General features: G+C 40.5%; 1 protein-coding gene across 1 annotated transcript; it reads right to left on the bottom strand.

The window, feature by feature from the left end:
- Window positions 1–4908: 4908 nt before the first annotated feature.
- On the bottom strand, window positions 4909–18540 carry tmem208 (transmembrane protein 208). The gene is made up of 6 exons (XM_083997398.1): window positions 18328–18540; window positions 17551–17646; window positions 10573–10632; window positions 10340–10476; window positions 7363–7447; window positions 4909–5792 (listed from the first exon to the last, which is right to left on the bottom strand). Exons 1-6 carry the CDS (start codon window positions 18331–18333, stop codon window positions 5655–5657), a joined length of 522 nt encoding a protein of 173 aa, XP_083853524.1. The 5' UTR covers window positions 18334–18540; the 3' UTR covers window positions 4909–5654.
- Window positions 18541–18855: the final 315 nt, after the last annotated feature.

Below are 18855 nucleotides of genomic sequence, written 5' to 3'. Positions count from 1 at the left end.
ATCTACTTTTTTAATGTGACAAGTCTTATATTGAGATTTGTTTTGACTAGAAATGACATTTTGACTAGGAATAAGACAAATATTCTTGGTAAGATATTTGAGTTTTTGCAGTGTATAGGGATTATGGCAATGGGCCTCTACTCTGGCTCGGTGTTTGTAGAGTGACAACGAGGCCGGAGCAGCAGAGACGATGGACTGCAGGGTGAGGCGACTACACCCACAGCTCTGATTCTGTTTACACAGTGGAGGCTGGATGTTCAAGGGGAGCTCGTGCACTCTGCATCACATGTAATTGCTTGTGATTCTCTCTCTTGACTTCAAAGACAGGGAGTGCTGCAGTGCAAGGGGTCAAAGGCTCCAGCGCGGCCCAAATGCCCCCCAATTTCCTGTTTTGTCTGGCTCTTTAAAATGTGAAGGCCGTGTTCTGTCAGAGCTCCACTCCCGTCTGCTTATCACTCACTGTGTTTTTCCTCCTGTTAGATCATTTTATTATTATACTCTCACAATCATATTGGGTTCAATCCGTTGAAGATTTTTTTTTAGGCAAAAATTTTCCTAACGATTCACCAAGCCTCTAGTGCCTTATTTCATCTTGTCAGGACTCAGGAGCAAGGTTATTATAGTTTTAAACATTTTTATTTAGTTTTTCAGTTTGATTTTTTATTTTAGTTTAGTTTTTATTGTTGAGAAATTGACTAGTTTTTATTTAGTCTTAGTTTTAGTTTTTCAGGTTTTAGGAGAAAGCCCCTGTCAGACCTCTGAAGATGAACTTCCACATTTGTGGGATTTTTCCCTTTTAGTTGCATCCCAATAGAGCTGCAACAATTAATCGATTAATCAAATAATAACCGATTATTAAATTAATTGTCGAATAAATGGTTTGAGTAAAAAAGTCCAAATTCTCTGATTTCAGCTTCTTAAATGTGAATATTTCTGGTTTCTTTGTTCCTTTATGACAATAAACTGAGTCTCTCGTTGGTTTGTGGACAAAACAAGACATTTGAGGACGTCGTCTTGTGGTTTGAGAAACACTGATTGATGTTTTTCAACATAACAACTGATCGATTATTCGATTATGCTTATTAGATTATGATTATTAGTCGATTATGTTTAAATAAGCGACAGATTAATCCATAATTGTAGGAGACAGATGTAGAAAGAGATTGAGATTTTGTTTGAATTTCATACGGCCTCAGTTGGAAGTGAGAGCGGTGATAGGGAACACATAGTTTTTCTACGGAGTGAAGGAGTGGTGGATGTAAATTGATTTTTCCTCAAGTAAACTTTTGTTTTTGAAACGGATACATCTTGTTGTTGATTCTTGTACAAAAACCTGCCTTTCATGCCTCTCATGGGCTTTGACACCACGAAGGAAAGCCACAACAATAATGAAAACTTTTAGTTTTTCAGGTTTTAGGAGAAAATCTCTGTCAGACCTCTGAAGATGAACTTTTATTTAGTTCTCGTTTTTGGAAAAATAGTCATTGTTTTTTTTTTTATTTCAGTTTACAACATTTTTTTTTCACTGCTAGTTTTAGTTTTAGTGAACTATAATAACCCTGGTCATTACGGCCACAGTGAACGAGAGCTTCGTTCTCCCACTCGTCTCCGATCTCTCCATCTTATATCAGAAGCTTTAAGACGAGGACTCTCACCAATCACACGTTGAAATCAGAGAGACATTATTTTATGTCACGAATAAGGAGATAAAGGGTTTACACTGCAAAAACTCAAAATCTTTCCAAGAATATTTGTCTTATTTCTTGTCAAAATGTCTCATTTCTAGTCAAAACTCATCTCTTTCCACTTAAAATAAGATTCATCACCTAAAAATCAACTTGCTTTTAGATCATTTTCACTTGTTTCAAACTAATTTTCACTTGAAATAAGTAGGAAAATCTGCCAGTGAAGCAAGTTTTTGTGCTTGTAATAAGAAAGAAAAACTTGCTCCACTATCAGATTATTTCAAGTGAAAATCTGCTTGAAAGGAGTAATAAGCGTCTAAAAACAAGGCAATTTTTAATGTGATGAGTCTTATTTTAAGTATAATGAGATTTGTTTTGACTAGAAATAAGACAAATATTCTTGGTAAGATTTTGAGTTTTTGCAGTGTACATATGAAGGAGGACGGTCAAATGTCAAGTTTTTTTTTGTGTCAGGTAAACGTATCAAAGGCTTCCCCAAAGGATTCTGCACACAACAACAGTACATATGTGAGTTTTGAGGGGGGGGGTGGGGTTACGTGTGAGTGAGTGGCCCCAGCGCTAAATTACACTGCAAGATGGTTCCTCTCAAAGCCCACATCTGGGATTGGCCCTGACAACTGGATGCCGTGCTGCTCTAATTTTGGTTACTTTGTTTACAACCCTATAATAGAGACAGTGTAGGACCACAAGGCTGCAACGACGGAGTAAAAAAAAAGGTTTGTGGGGATGTTGAACGTTTAGCAGAAGAAGGTTAAACATGAAACGAGCTGTTTTTGCTTCCTGTATTGTATTGTATTCAGGAAAATGTTGTAGTATCTGAAGCAGTGAGCAGGTCGGAGCTTGTTGAGGAAGGATGATGGAACAATAATGAGAAATCTGTAATTATGTCGGGAGCAGATCGGGGCTTTGCCAGCCCACTCGCTCTCCTTTCAGTCTGAGCATGTACATAATAACTGAATGCATTTTGTCAACACTTGCATAGACTGTTATAAAGTCACTTAGCAGACTTGATAATAACAACATTTTGTGCCTGAGGACATAAGAGCTCAACTCACCGGATGGAAACAAGAGACGTGTGCGCCAAGTGTTTGACATTTCCTCAGTGTTTGGGGATTAACCTGTCATCTGTGCATTGATCCGTCAGCTCCAATCTTTAATGTCTCTAATCTCAGATATGTGAGCGGTTTGGAAACAGACCGACGGCGATGATGTCTGCAGGGCTGCAGCCAGTGGCTTCCAGTACTACAGGTGAATAGGGTAAAATATTAAACTAACAGATATCACCATGAAACTTCCCAGGTTTATCACTTATATTAAAGCAGATATCAGTGGAATGTTTTTGTTAATATAAGTCCTAAATAGTCCTATTTTCCGTCAGCAATCACTTACATGAAGTATTTCAGCCTAAACACGAGTCTCTCCGTCACTCTGCTCTGCTGTAACCCGAGGAGAAAATTTTCCTTGTGGGATACAAGTGTTATCCAATGAGGAGAGAGAACGGCATGAAGGGCTGTGTGTGCAGCCAAGGGATGCGCGTGAATGTGGTGACGTAGCACGAGGACCAATTGATGCCTGACAAGGGCGGGGGCTGCTAACTCATGGTGCGTTCAAAGAAACTCGTACTTTGTGTTTTTCCTTCCTGTGAAGTCATACCAGTTCGATCTGGTACGAGTTCACGGGTCGGAAGTTACGAGTGGCCGTTATAGGGAACTTTCACAGACAACAGGATGGTAAAAACACGAGCTACGGGTTACCTGGAACGCTACCAAGTCGTAGTTGTGACTTGAAGCTGTAACTTACGGTTTCAAAAGCCTGCCTTGAACGCAGCATTAGCCGAAACGGCCGTGAAGCTGATATCTGCTTTAAGACAAATATTTTTTGTATTACAAGTTTTGTCAAATTTGATGTAAATGGAGCAATATCTATTGAAATATGGGCTAATTTGCATATATATCCAGAGCAGAAATCTGAACAATGGATAAAGCTACTTTCAAAATTCTTGTTTTATTTTGTTGACATATTAGAGTCAGAAGTTTTTACAGAGGAGAATTCTGGATATCTCTTTTTATCACTCTGCAGCCCTAAAAAATCTAATTTCGCCCTGTTTTTAGTAATAAAATGTTGTATAAATGAGGCTGTGAATGATATATCAACAATCCCCTCTGTAAAATCCTTCAGAATATAGAAAGGGATCAAACTGGAAGGTTTGGTGTCTGTAAGTGCTGCTGAAGTGGAGATTTCTAGCTCAGAGTCTGAGGAAAAACTCTTTCTGAGAAAACAGCCTTTAAAGACTTGTACTGTAAAATTACATAGATTGTTAATGCAAATCGTACTTTTATGATTTGCCTGACATGGCAGGCAGGGCACAGTTTGCCACAAGCATGTTAACTTTTGGATAATTTAGAAGAAATCTACCGACAAAGAAGACAAAATAAAGTAAAATAAAAACCTCAAAGTGGATTTTCTATCATTTCTTTCCACTTTTCTGAAAGAAGACATGTTAAAGAAGCAAAACAGCCCAAAATGTCAAAATTGATAAGTACTGTACACCAAAAAACAATGTTTTTACCTGTTAGTGTCTCCATGTCACAGAGTATTTCACATGTTGACAGCAGCTGAGAGTTACTGTAAATGTAAATTCAACTATCGACAGGAAAACTGCACAGATTCTATTAACTGCATGTGAGAAACATTAAATGGAAGAATTACACAACTGATATTTGTTTGTCATATATCAGAGTAAATGAAGGTCTTTGGACAAAATAAGAAACTGTTACCGTCAGTTTTTGCACTCGTGTCTGACATCTCAACTTTACATTGCATCATTTGTCATTCACTGTTAGAATAAAGAGATTAAAGGATAGTCCCGCCTACTATTCATAATGTTTTTGGATTAATGAGAGGAAAACCTGACATTCAGTTCATTTTCTCCCATTTCAAACATTAACCAACTCAAATAACTGTTGAAATGATTTAATTTCTATTTGGATGAACTTGAATATTACCAAATCAAAAAGTTGTTTACGTGATTTGAATAGTTGGATTGGAAGGACAAAGGTTTTAATGATCAGTATTTGAACGACAGAGTATGAAATTGACCTAAGGACGGACAACTCAGCTGTCAATATATTATATATATATATATGTTATAATAACAAGAATGATACAGTATGACTTTGACGTTGACTGACAATGTAAAATTCACATTATTAAGAACCTTTCAGTTAGACACAGCCATTTACACTTCAATGTATTTATTAAGGCACTAAGAGAAATTTTAAGCCTCATGTGAAAAGTGAAAGTAATCGCTCAGTACTCATGAATGAAGATAGAATGTAGAAAAAATAAACACTGAGAACCTGACGAGTGAAAAAAGTCTCTTGTGAAGACGCATCATCACCATCGACTCCACACAACGGGAGAAAAAAAGACTTTTATTGCAAAAAATGTTCCCATTTTCCTATTAAAACTTGATTTATACCCAGTTGATTTTATAAGACTTCATAGCTCACAAGAAAAACCTCTTGGCTCTGTAATGAATGATCACCGGTGAATTGTGTTACATCAGAGACATTTCTGAAAAATAAAACAAAATAAAAAGACATTCCACGAAAAAACGTGGCACTGATGCAACAAATTCAGTTTGGACTCATTCTGGTTATTGGGGGGTGGAGCTGAAAGTAAATCTGCTCTTAAATCTCCGCTGGAGGACAAACGATATTTGGACCGTGACATTATCTAAGTAGGGAACATTTCATTTCATAATTTAGGGAGAAAATTGGATTACAAGAAAAAGCAGGAAGAAAACACGGGAAAACAAGATTCCACAGTATCAGATTTGGATCGAGTTTAACTTAATAACAAAATTTCTTCCTAAATAACTTACGAGTTCCTCGCCATCTGTAAATCAGATTATAAAAATACTGCTCCGCCGTCTGCTGCGCTGCGTCAGAATCTCTTCATCTGTCTGCGCTCTTGTCTTCTCTGCTTCTTCTCATTCACTTCCTCCGGTGCCGACGGGCTTTCTGCCATGAACCACGGGCCCAAAAAGTTCACCCACAGCAGGTGCAGCGCGCGAGCCGGGGCCTGAAGCAGAGGACAGGCACAAGGAAAAAGAAAGAGGAAAGTGGTCAGACGGGAAGAAACAGCAGCTGTCTCTTAGGACTGATGGAGAAAATCGTCCAGAGTAGGGATGTCTTAGGTATTAAACACCACAATTAATTAAAGGTACAGTATGTAAGCAAACTAAAGCAACTGGCTGTAAAATCGTCCTAATATGTAACAGAGACTCAGGAATAATGTTCATATAACATACTGAACTCACCAACAACAATCCTACAGCCAAGATATTCGCATTAAAATTTTTTTTTTGCAGACCGCAAATCATGTTTTGAATTTCTATGGTTGGCTTGTGTCGCCACCCAGCGCTCTCTCCCTGTCACAGCGTCTGTGGCATTTCAGCCTCCGGGTTGCCAGTTAAGCTTCCACTGAGCTGCAAATACGGCTGGGAGATAAAACGAGATCATGAAAAAAAAGATTGTGTTCTATTATCGGTTATTGGTCATATTTGCTTGATATCACACGGTAGAAATAAGCGGCTTGTCGCTCTGTCGTTTAATAGGCTACACAGCTTGCTGACTGTTGTGAGCATGTAGCCTAGTTAGTTTGAGCTGCTGCTAACGCTAAAGCTAAAGGGAAGAATTACAAAGTGAAAGTTAGAAAAGAGGGAGGAACTGTGGCGAAATGGAGCCGAGAACCGGAGCGGCTCGCGTCGTTTATTCTGCGGTAAGACGTCTCATATGTTGGCTCCTCTACGGCGTGATTAACACGCACTACGGCTCCGGTAGATGCGGGGTTACAGTGTGTGTGTGTGTGTGTGTGTCAGCGCTGCAGACACAGCGTCGGAGCGTGAATGTAACAATAACTTGCAGATCACCTGAGTGACGTGAACTCCGCTCGTAGTTACTGTGAGTCAGAGCAATAAAACAGTGAGGTTGTTGATGAATATTTAGCTTTTTACTCTGCTTTGAGACTGGCTGAGTGAGCAGAGCGGAGGTTAGCGCGTCGCTGTCTGGCAACCTGGAGTCTGGTGGGTAGGGGAGGGGGGACAACGCGCTGCTGTGTTTTGAATTTGGCTGCAGCAACAATTTTGGCCACATTCTTACATATCGTACCTTTAATCGTAAAGACTTTTTAAATATCGTCACTTTCCAAAAAACATTATGTTGCAAACACAGAGGCAGATGTGCATAAAAGTGAAGGTAAATGTAAGAAATACTGGTCCATTTACCTAACGTAAGATACAATTGATAGGAATTTAAATGTTAGTGTCTCATTTGTGATTAAAAAAAGGCAAACAAAAATAAACTTAAACATTTGGTATAGATGACTAATAATGATGATTTGAATATTTAAAACACATCCCGTGGAAGATTAATAATTGGTTATATATTAATAGTAGATAGTTAAAATATTTAGTGTAAATAATTAGTAATGCAATTATATTTTGACTGAATTTGATTTTACACATTCGTATGTTGTGAAATTAATTTATGCATAATAATAGTGATAATCGTAACACTGTGATATTTCTCTGACAATAATCGTACAAAGAGAATCTATAATGGTGACATCCCTAGTGCGGAGCAGCTCTTACCAGCAGCCAGAGGTACCAGAAGTACGAGGAGATGGTGCTGAGCACTTGGACGATGGCTGTGAGCAGGATGACGTCCTTCAGATGCCTGCATCAGAAAACACAGTAACTGAAAAAAAAACTCTGTGTTTCAATCCACAAACTAAAACTTTGCACAATTGTGACACAATGAATTAAAGGTATAGTATGTAGGAATTCCCCCCATCTAGCGGTGCGGTTGCATATCTGAACGTATTCTTGATGTTGCATTCACATGAAATGGGGCAGACGTCAGACAGACAACAGACGCTGCATGTAACAGGATAAACAAGCGTCTATGTAAACAAGTGACAACATGTTGTCATGGTGATGTGGTATTGTTTTACCGTCTTTCTCTGGTGGAGTAAAATGACATCCGGTTGGTTTGCCGACGGCCGTCTGCCTGACTGCACCTGAATGCAACACCAGTGCCTCCGTCCTTCCTCACACGACACAGTGGTGACAGTTTTAACAGGCCGAGCCCACAGCTCCGCTCAGTTTCCGTGGTTACCTACGGTCACGATGCAACATGGCCGCCTCGGTTCGGTGCGTCGCCCACTTATGTATTTGTAACGACTTGTAACAACTCATTCTAAGGAACCAGAAAGCTTTCATTTGTATGCAGCTGTGATTCCACTTCAGTGAAATACGGATTTATGAAAGACAGATTTGATTTTTGATAATAAAAAGCCAAATAAGTTACACACTGGAGCTTTAAGCTCGATTATTAGTGCAGTGACTGAAAACGATCCAAATGAATTAAAATAAAACTGCAACTCCAACTAAAACATAAAGGAAATGGAAGAGAAATCCCAACCACACATCACTTCTTGTCTCATGTTTTTATCTGGAAATCAAATGAAACTCTATCACGTCGTCTGAACGTCTCCACAGCAACGACTGTCTGCTCAGCTTCCTCTGACAAACACGCTGCTGCATCCATCAGAAGCTGAGGAGAAACCGGCTGAAACCCACCGGTCTGGTCTGAGACATCGTCACCGCCGACGACCGCATCAATAAGGGTTATTATAGTTCACTAAAACTAACACTAGCAGTGAGAAAATAATTTAGTAAACTGAAAAAAAAAACCATGAAAAAAACAAGAACTAAATCAAAACTAAAGTAGAGTCAGATAACATTACAGCTTAGTTGTAGTTTTCTTGTCGATGTCTAAAGCTGCAGGAAGAAAACGCCACATAGCTCAATATGGGACGACTTGGAGTACGACCCACAGGTAGATGAGAGTGAATGGAACCTGATGAGGACTGATGGGAACATTATGGGATGGATGCAACTAAAAGGGAACAAGAAGAACCACAACTAAGACTAAATAAAAACTAGTCAATTCCTCAACAATAAAAACTAAACTAAAACTGCTTCATCACTTGTTGAACCAACTATATATGGGTGTACGACGTGAGATAAAGATTATTGATAATATATTAGAATAAATCCAGTTAAATTAACTTATTGTATAGATTATAATGACAAGGAAGCTAGATAGTTAGTGGTGGGAGTAAATAAGTTTCACTTCTTCCCACTCCGTTTCAGGTATGAAAAATCCAATCACTGGGATGTATTATGTTCATTTTTCATGTGTTGTCTTTTGTAAAGTATTTATTTTTTTACGTCTGTCCATTACTGTATTATTTTCTTATTTCTTTTTTACAAGTGTAGTCGGAAAATACACTTTCTGGGTTCTGTCCTCAAATGATCTGTTCAAGGTTGTAACGGCAAGACGCTCATCTTGTTTGCGAGTACTCAGTTTTTGAAAATTCCCACAACACATATCAGAAATAAACTATTAAAGCAGAAGTAAGTGATATATTTGTGTTAATATAAGTCTTAAATAGTTATATCTTCCGACAGCAATCACTTACATAGAGTGTTTGGACTGAAACACGGGTCTCTCAGTCACTCTGCTCTGCTCTGAGCCGAAGAGAAAACATTTATCGTATCCTACAGTTTTTATCCAATGAGGAGAGAGAACAGCATGCAGGGCTGTGTGTGCAGCCAAGGAACGCCGTGAATGTGGTGACGTAGCGACGAGGACTGTTATGGTGCGTTCAAGGAAACTCGTATTTTTCCGACCGTGAAGTGGTACCAGTTCGATCTGGTACGAGTTCACCGGTCGGAAGTTACGAGTGGCCGTTATAGTGACTTTCACCGGTAAAACAGGTCGGAAAAACACGAGTGGGTTGCCTGGAACGCTACAAAGTCGTAAGTTGTGACTTGAAGCTGTAATTTACGATTTCAAAAGCCTGCCTGGAACGCAGCATTAGCGAAAACGACCGGACCACTTACTTCTGCTTTAAAGCAGAAGTAAGCGGAATATTTGTGTTACTATAAGTCTTAAATAGTTATATCTTCCGACAGCAATCACTTCTATATAGTGTTTGGTCTGAAACACGGGTCTGTCAGTCACTCTGCTCTGCTCTGAGCCGAGGAGAAAACTTTCCTTGTATCCTACAACCTTTATCCAATGAGGAGAGAGAACGGCATAAAGGGGCGGTCCTCTCTGTGTGTGCAGCCAAGGGATGCGCGTGAATGTGGTGACGTAGGGACGAGGGCGGGGACTGCTAACTCCATCTGCTGACAGGAAGTTAGACAAAACCACCGGATCGCTTACTTCTGCTTTAACTAACTAAAACTAAACTGTAATTTAAGAAAAAGCAAACTGAAAAACTGAATAAAAAAACAAAAAACTAATGACATTTTAAAACTATACTATAATAACCTTGCTGTACACACACTGAAAATGTATTTCTCTGAATGGACAGAAAACCTTTTGCCTCCTGATACCTGATGCTGTTGTTACATCACACTTCAGTGTTCAGCCCCATTGATGTAAAAATAAAGATAAAATTTTCTCTTACTCTTCCACTATATTTGTATCTTTATTTGAGTCCCATCAGTATTATTATTATTATTATTATTATTGGGTGGTTGCTAGGTTACTCACTCGGCCATCCCCTGCTCCATGTTCAGGTCTATTCCTCCGTCCAGGAGACTTCCATCCTCAGCAAACACCGGCTTGGCCATGGCCGCCATGGAGCGGTAGCTGCCGACGTAGACCGCTAGAGCAAACACCAGCAGCAGCTAGAGGAGCCACCACCAGCGGTTTAGTGTCACAGAGAAATCATCACAATTATATGTTTGGATTTTAAGATTTTTTAAGAATCAAAACGCACTCACCCATGTCCAAAATGTAGACGAACTGTAGAAAACCAGGAGATTTACAGCAGCGTATATCGCCTGCAGAGACGACACGAGACACAGCCACAAAGATTATCAGATGAATCAATTAGGGAACTGGTTTCATCATTTCATAACAATTGTTTTCATTATTTTCCAAGTAAAAACATGATCTGGCTCCATTTGGCTTCTTTACATGATCAGAAATGACAGTTAATTTAATATTTGAAGGATTTATACAGTCAAGCAAAACAAGCAAAATGAAAATCATGGATTCTGAAGAATGACTTAAAGCAGAAGTAAGCGATCCGGTCGTTTTGGCTAATGCTGCGTTCCAGGCAGGCTTTTGAAATCGTAAATTACAGCTTCAAGTCACAACTTACGACTTTGTAGCGTTCCAGGCAACCCACTCGTGTTTTTCCGACCTGTTTTACCGGTGAAAGTCACTATAACGGCCACTCGTAACTTCTGACCCGTGAACTCGTACCAGATCGAACTGGTACGACTTCACAGGTCGGAAAAACACGAGTTACGGGCTGCCTTGAACGCACCATAACAGTCCTCGTCCCTACGTCGCCACATTCACGGCGTTCCTTGGCTGCACACACAGCCCTGCATGCCGTTCTCTCTCCTCATTGGATAAAAACTGTAGGATACGATAAATGTTTTCTCCTGGGCTCAGAGCAGAGCAGAGGGACTGAGAGACCCGTGTTTCAGTCCAAACACTCTATGTAAGTGATTGCTGTCGGAAGATATAACTATTTAAGACTTATATTAACACAAATATATCACTTACTTCTGCTTTAATTTCAATGACAAAAAAAAGACTTAACTGAGAAAATACTAATTAGATTAAAATGTATCAGGTTTACAATTAGACACTGTAAACCAATGAACTGGAAAACTACTGTCATTTCACTAGATTTTACATCAAATCAGTCAAAGACAGTTTTCATGGGAGAATATCTGGATCATTCACTTTTCTTGATACTGCAATTAAAGGGACAACGAGGAGTTTCTATTTGGTTATAAAAAAGTCTCACGTTAATGTGGATGAATCTACGTTACCACTTGTTAATGGGCCCATTTTAGATAAATATATTGTTATTTTGTTATTATTAGTGGTGGTGGAAATGCTGGGCGAGCCGACCAGCTTTCTTTACTTTCGGTTTCGTGGCGAGTCATGAGCAGGGATGCAAACGGGTCAGGACCAAAAAAGAGAGGAATTGTCGTGGGGGGGGGGGGGCTCACCATTAACAATATCACAGAAAAGTCTATTTCCAGTAGTTCAACCCCAACCAAGTATTGAGTGCATATAGATGGACAGTTTTCAGAAGGCCAACATTTCTAGATTAAAAATGCTTAAAAAAAATAAAAACCATTGCAATATTTCAATTTTGGAGATACTGATTTTTAGGTCTTCACTGAATGTTAGTCATAATTATTACTATTAAAATAAACTGAAGAAATAAAGACATGGGATTTAACATCCCATTCAGTGTGTAATGGACATATAGGCCGATATAATGTGTTAGTTTCACTTTAATTGAACACATTCTACATCACGGAGGCGACGTCTCTCCTTCACCGTAGAAACGGGGCAGAGCTCCGTGGGAAACACCTGCCTGACACAGCAACGGACATGCACGGGGGGGAAAACGGCAGCGCCGTCGCACTGAATGCACGCGGATACGCGCCGCTTTGGGTAACGAGCGCGCACGTCGCGTCTACATTGGAGGTGAATAGGAAGGCTGTTACCAGTATAATCAGAGACAACCATGAATGAGTTGTCGCACACACTGAGGTGAGCAGCAGCAGAGCGGCCGCACCGTGACCGCGGTCCGCTCCAGCTGCCTGGTGTCTCCATTACGCACCACGCGTCTTGTCAGTCACTTCTCCTTTACTGTTTTTTTTTCGAGACAACACTCATTCTCTCTCTCTTTTTTACCGGCGGTGTCAGCTGATGTGCACATCTGCAGCAACCCAAACAAATGCACATGTTACTGTTGACTGGCTCTATTCCAGCCACATGATTGGTTCGGCGCGGTGGAAATCTCATTATCATTGGTTATTTGTATCGTCTGCCAAAACATGGATGAATGAAACCTGTCGACCACGTCTCATATTTCTATCGAGGAAAAGTTATTTCACAATTTATAGACACAACACCGACAAGCACTGAGAGCCGCATGTTGCAGTGACGTTATATAGGCTATAAAAAAAAATCCGCAAATAATAAGCCGACGAAAAGGTGCAACTTGCCACTTAATTTCTTGTCGATGTATTATTAGCGGGGGCTTTCGGGGGATCTGCTGTGGAGGATCTGGGACTGATTGACTGTGGACCACCACCAGTCTGATCAGGTCCATCACAGCACAGCAGCTGCAGCTCTCTTTTTGGGCGCATTCTTGGTAAAAAAAAAAAAAAAATCCTCTAAAAAAAAGACAGTTGGGATGCATAATGTGTCTCATAACAGTATACTGTGCGTCACGTTATCGTCCCCCCCCCCTCCTCTGTACTGAGCTGCGTTCATGTGCCGACTTTAAAACTCTCCAGTCAGTGACCTGGTGGCGGCTGTTTTGGTCGTCAGCATTTTATCCACGCAGCGACCGTCCACGGCTTAGTGGTGTTTTATTCTAGGGGTCGGTGGTGTTTTATTCTAGGGGTCGGTGGCGGCTGTGAGACAGCAGCGGCTCCACGGTGAGGGGGGGGGGCAGCTTCTGCTCACCTGACTCTGTGCAGCTTCTTCATTAAATCCAAACAGTCCGACACAGCGACGCGCTGCTCCCCTTTGACTCTAAAGTCTCTGTAGCTCATCAGCCCGGAACTCGCCGTCATGGATCAGAAGCGACGGCGGCGTTTGGACTCAGACGTGACTTCCAGAGCAGCTACAGCAGCGTTGTGACCTCAACCATGGTTGGTGAGAGCAGAAATGTTGTTGTAGGCCTGTGCATATTATCATTTGTCCAGGTCATAGTATTTCAAAGGAGGTTAAATCGAAAGCAACTGGACTTATACTGAGTCTCCACACCAGATAGTTGGACCAGTCCCAGCCTGGTCAGATGCTACATGAACTGATGAAGCCTCTTGGATGAAGGTGAAACGTCTTCCTAGACAAATAACTAAGTCCAGTTGCTTTCGATTTAACCTCCTTTGAAAAAAAAAAAAAAATTGTTGTAGTGAAAATGGGCGGGCTCGTGAATTTTTTTTTAAACGAGTGAAAACGAGCGTTAACTCGCGTATCTCGCGTTTGGTTGCGCGTAAAAGCTCGCGCGAAAAAAAAGCGTTCCTCGTGTTTGTGTGGGAAGCCCCTTTGGGTCTTCCCACCAAACACGATGAAATAGACGAAGACGCGAAGGTCCCGTCGCCATAAAAGAATCGCGTGTATTGCGTCGCAAAAAAAAAAAGTCGCGTCTACCGCGTCTCGCGCCTAATCGCGTCTTTGCGTCACGGCCTTTTACACCGCGGACGTAACGAATAAACGGTGACGGTGTGAACGAACAACATAGAAAAGGACCAGACGTGGCGTTGTTTCCTCTTTTCACCGACAGCTCCACTCTGCCTTACTTACACTAACTACTGTTATTGTTGAGGCCAGAGGATTGTGGGATTTGTAGTTTTTGACCAATCGCAGGTTGTGCTCTTTCTTTTTTGTGATTTTCCTGGTTCACACATGTTTTGTTTTTTTTAGGGGCAAATGCGAGCGAAATGCTCGCCCATGGTGGGCATACGAAAATTTAAGAGCTGTCTTATTTAAAGCAGAAGTGAGTGATATATTTGTGTTAATATAAGTCTTAAATAGTTATATCTTCCGACAGCAATCACTTACATAGAGTGTTTGGACTGAAACACGGGTCTGTCAGTCCCTCTGCTCTGCTCTGAGCCGAAGAGAAAACATTTATCGTATCCTACAGTTTTTATCCAATGAGGAGAGAGAACGGCATGCAGGGCTGTGTGTGCAGCCAAGGAACGCCGTGAATGTGGTGACGTAGGGACGAGGACTGTTATGGTGCGTTCAAGGAAACTCGTATTTTTCCGACCGTGAAGTGGTACCAGTTCGATCTGGTACGAGTTCACCGGTCGGAAGTTACGAGTGGCCGTTATAGTGACTTTCACCGGTAAAACAGGTCGGAAAAACACGAGTGGGTTGCCTGGAACGCTACAAAGTCGTAAGTTGTGACTTGAAGCTGTAATTTACGATTTCAAAAGCCTGCCTGGAACGCAGCATTAGCGAAAACGACCGGATCACTCACTTCTGCTTTAAGTCTTGAACACAATAATTCAACAAATTTAAGACATTTTAAGGCCTAAAAGTGTGTAATGGACATATAGGCCTATATAATGTGTTAGTTTCACTTTAATTGAACACATTCTACATCGCGGAGGCGACGTCTCTCCTTCACCTCTGAAACGGGGCAGAGCTCCGTGGGAAACACCTGCCTGACACAGCAACGGACATGCACGGGGAAAAACGACAGAATGCACGCGGATACCACGCGGATACGTCGCGCGTCAACATTGGAGGTCGGCAGTTATCAGTATAACCAGAGACAACCATGAATGAGTTCGCCTCAGTTTCACGTGATTGTCACTGTCAGCCTGTTAGAAAAACATTTTACTGACCCCAGCTGTGACCCCAGCTGAGACCCCCCCCCCCCCTCCCAAAAACAAAAACTCTTCGGATCTGAACGATTCACACAAGTCACCTAATTGGTCATGAAAAAAGCGAGTTTCGCTTTTCGGCGCGCTGTTTGCATCCCTGCATGAGAATAACGCCGCCGAATCTCCGTTTATGGTGGGAACTACGACGGTATGTGATCGTCTTCCAACCTCTGACTTTAATTCTTGATGAATGAAAACATGAGTCTGTCTTGCGCCGGTCAAAGAATTTCACGGTGCGCGGAGGCTCATAAATGTAGTGTGAAAACACTTCGCTTTTCCAAAACTCCTCATTGTCCCTTTAACTGAGAAAATACTAATTAGATTAAAATGTATCAGGTTTACAATTAGACACTGTAAACCAATGAACTGGAAAACTACTGTCATTTCACTAGATTTTACATCAAATCAGTCAAAGACAGTTTTCATGGGAGAATCTGGATCATTCACTTTTCTTGATACTGCGATTAAAATATTTTAACGCCCTGAAAGAAGATGATTTTAAATCGATCCACGACACTGAAAAACGTCTTGGTCTCATAAAGTTCTTCTGTTTCCTGTGGCTGTTGCTGCAGCTCTGAACCCTGGAAGTTGTAGCAGTATCATCTCTCCTATAGTACTGACATGGTAACACCGCTCTGATTGATTGGTTGACTGTTTGATTGATTATTTAAAGCCCCTACAAAGAATTTTCATTTTGTGTTGATTTTGGCGACCCCCTGTGGACAAAAGCGGTAGCGTTTTGCTGGAATGAAGACTGCATTTCCCATGAGCTCTAGCACGTATTATCGTAAAGACCCTCCAGACTAAGTTTTTTATGAGGCAAATTACTTCGGAAATGTATTTAAACTACTTTAGAGCAGCGTCTAGCAGGACAGCAGAGCAGGCTGGCTCTCCAAAATGTATCTGTGTAACGACCGTTTGACCATAATACGTTTACTACGATAGTCTTACATGCACGTCAAATACAGTAATATATATATATATATATATATATATATATATATATATATATATAAAATATTGATCTTTTTGGAAGCTCGCTTGGCCGGCACATTTTCTTTAAGTTAATGAAACCGAGATACTTTTAATACTGTGTGCTTGAATTTAACAGAAATAAAATTATAGGCTATGTGTGTGTGGGCCAACGTGTTTATAAAATATAAAATGTCATACTTCTTTTGTGGAAACGTTGGCCCCACACTGTCAGATACATTTTCAACAAAAACTTTTATGACATTAAAGCAGATATCAGCTTCACGGCCGTTTCGGCTAATGCTGCGTTCAAGGCAGGCTTTTGAAACCGTAAGTTACAGCTTCAAGTCACAACTACGACTTGGTAGCGTTCCAGGTAACCCGTAGCTCGTGTTTTTACCATCCTGTTGTCTGTGAAAGTTCCCTATAACGGCCACTCGTAACTTCCGACCCGTGAACTCGTACCAGATCGAACTGGTATGACTTCACAGGAAGGAAAAACACAAAGTACGAGTTTCTTTGAACGCACCATGAGTTAGCAGCCCCCGCCCTTGTCAGGCATCAATTGGTCCTCGTGCTACGTCACCACATTCACGCGCATCCCTTGGCTGCACACACAGCCCTTCATGCCGTTCTCTCTCCTCATTGGATAACACTTGTATCCCACAAGGAAAATTTTCTCCTCGGGTTACAGCAGAGCAGAGTGACGGAGAGACTCGTGTTTAGGCTGAAATACTTCATGTAAGTGATTGCTGACGGAAAATAGGACTATTTAGGACTTATATTAACAAAAACATTCCACTGATATCTCCTTTAACGAACAAGGTGGTTTACGTTCGATCCTCACGTTCCTACTGCCATCCATATTGTCCATATTTCGTATCTGTCATATCTGTATCCATTAGCATACAAAACCAATAGTAACCCCATGCAATATAACATTTAAAAGCATTTTATTTCATTATAGGCTATTAAAAAAAGTTTTAAAGTGTTCCAAGCTTCACAAACAATTAGATCTTGGGTTGTGCAAAATCTGTGCAGTGACAGTGATATGGGCATTTTCAGTGCCAAAAAAACTAGAGACTTTTGCATAATTAAAAGTTCCTTGTAGGGGCTTTAACATATTGTGATTTATAAAGCAGCGGAACATGAGAAACTAAGTGTAAATGGGGTGAAGCTCATCCTAAATGTAATGCACTTTAGATTTAAAACACATCTCAAAGTGCTACATGGATAAACACGATAGGATTCAGTCAATTAATGTTAAAGTGAAACCAAACACGGCTGCCTGTGTCCAACACGCTGACATTCACACAAACACAATCACAACAGTGAGATTCTTACATTAGCTCCTAGGATGACTCTTGTGTAGAACTTCAGAGTCGCCTCGTTCTCCTCATAGATCTGCTTCTTTCCCTTCGTGCCAACTTTTCCTTTGGGCTGTTGAGACAAACACACACACAGGAAGTTTCATTAAACCACATCGGACAAACAGCACAGTTGTAATTCAGCCTTCATCTTCATCCTCAGCCTCTCTCCTCATCCTCGGCCTGAGCTCAGTGACTGTCATTTATAATTTAAAATGGGACATTAATCCAACATTTAGACTCTTTATAACTATAGCTTTATAACTAGGGCTGCAACTAACGATTAGTTTCATTATTGATTAATCTATTGATTATTTAAACAATTAATTGATTAGTTGTTTGGTCAATAAAATGCTGAAACATATGTTTCCCAAACCACAAGACCACGTCCTCAAATGTCTTGTTTTGTCCACAAACCAAAGAGAGACTCAGTTTATTGTCATAAAGGAACAAAGAAACCAGAAATATTCACATTTACAAAGCTGAAATCTGAGAATTTAGACTTTTTTTTCTTTAAAAACTACCCATCTCAAAATGTATTAGCAGATTTACAACCAATAATCAATCAAACCTGCATAACAGCATCATTAGGCTATTAGCCTACATTATTATTATTATTATTAGCTATAATGGGGCAGTCACGTTAAATTTAAGTTTAACTCAGCTGAATCTGACAGTCGTAGTGACCAGGTAAAGTGAATGCAATGAGTCAGGTGTGTGTATGTGTGTGTGTGTGTTTGTGTGTGTGTCTCACCGCCATCAGCTCGCTGTCTCTGCCGCTGTGCTGCGTTCACGTGTCGCTGCATCCACAACTAAAAGAAAGAACTAAACTAACTGACCCTAACCCGGAGTAAAAGCAGCGACTCTAACCCAGACTCATGTAGAAATGTTTATAAATGTTTATCTGTGTGTCTACGACTCGGACTCTGCTCCTCCGGCTCTAAATTCACTGTAACACATCAGCGTTTGGCTCTTTCTGGCTGCAACACATCCGGCGCACCGCAGTGTCGTCATCAACTCGTCACCGTCTGCGTCACGCCATGGCGGAAGTAGCTGGTATTTGTATTTTTTTTATAATTGATTGATATGTTTGTAAATTTTCATTTACCTTCTTTGTATCAAATATCTATTTATTTTACTTATTTATTTGAATTTTTACCTCAAATTATAATTTTTATATACATTTTTATTTTTATTTTTATTTTTTTTATTTCATGGCTTTTTCTGTTACTGTGTTAAACCTTTATTGAAATGCTGACATGTTAAGCTCAGTTTCAAAATG

Source organism: Trachurus trachurus (assembly GCF_905171665.1).
Source record: "Trachurus trachurus genome assembly, chromosome: 3".
Classification (NCBI taxonomy): Eukaryota; Metazoa; Chordata; class Actinopteri; order Carangiformes; family Carangidae; genus Trachurus; species Trachurus trachurus.
The sequence above is the reverse complement of the archived record's forward strand: the minus strand, read 5'-3'. Positions and strand labels throughout refer to the sequence as shown.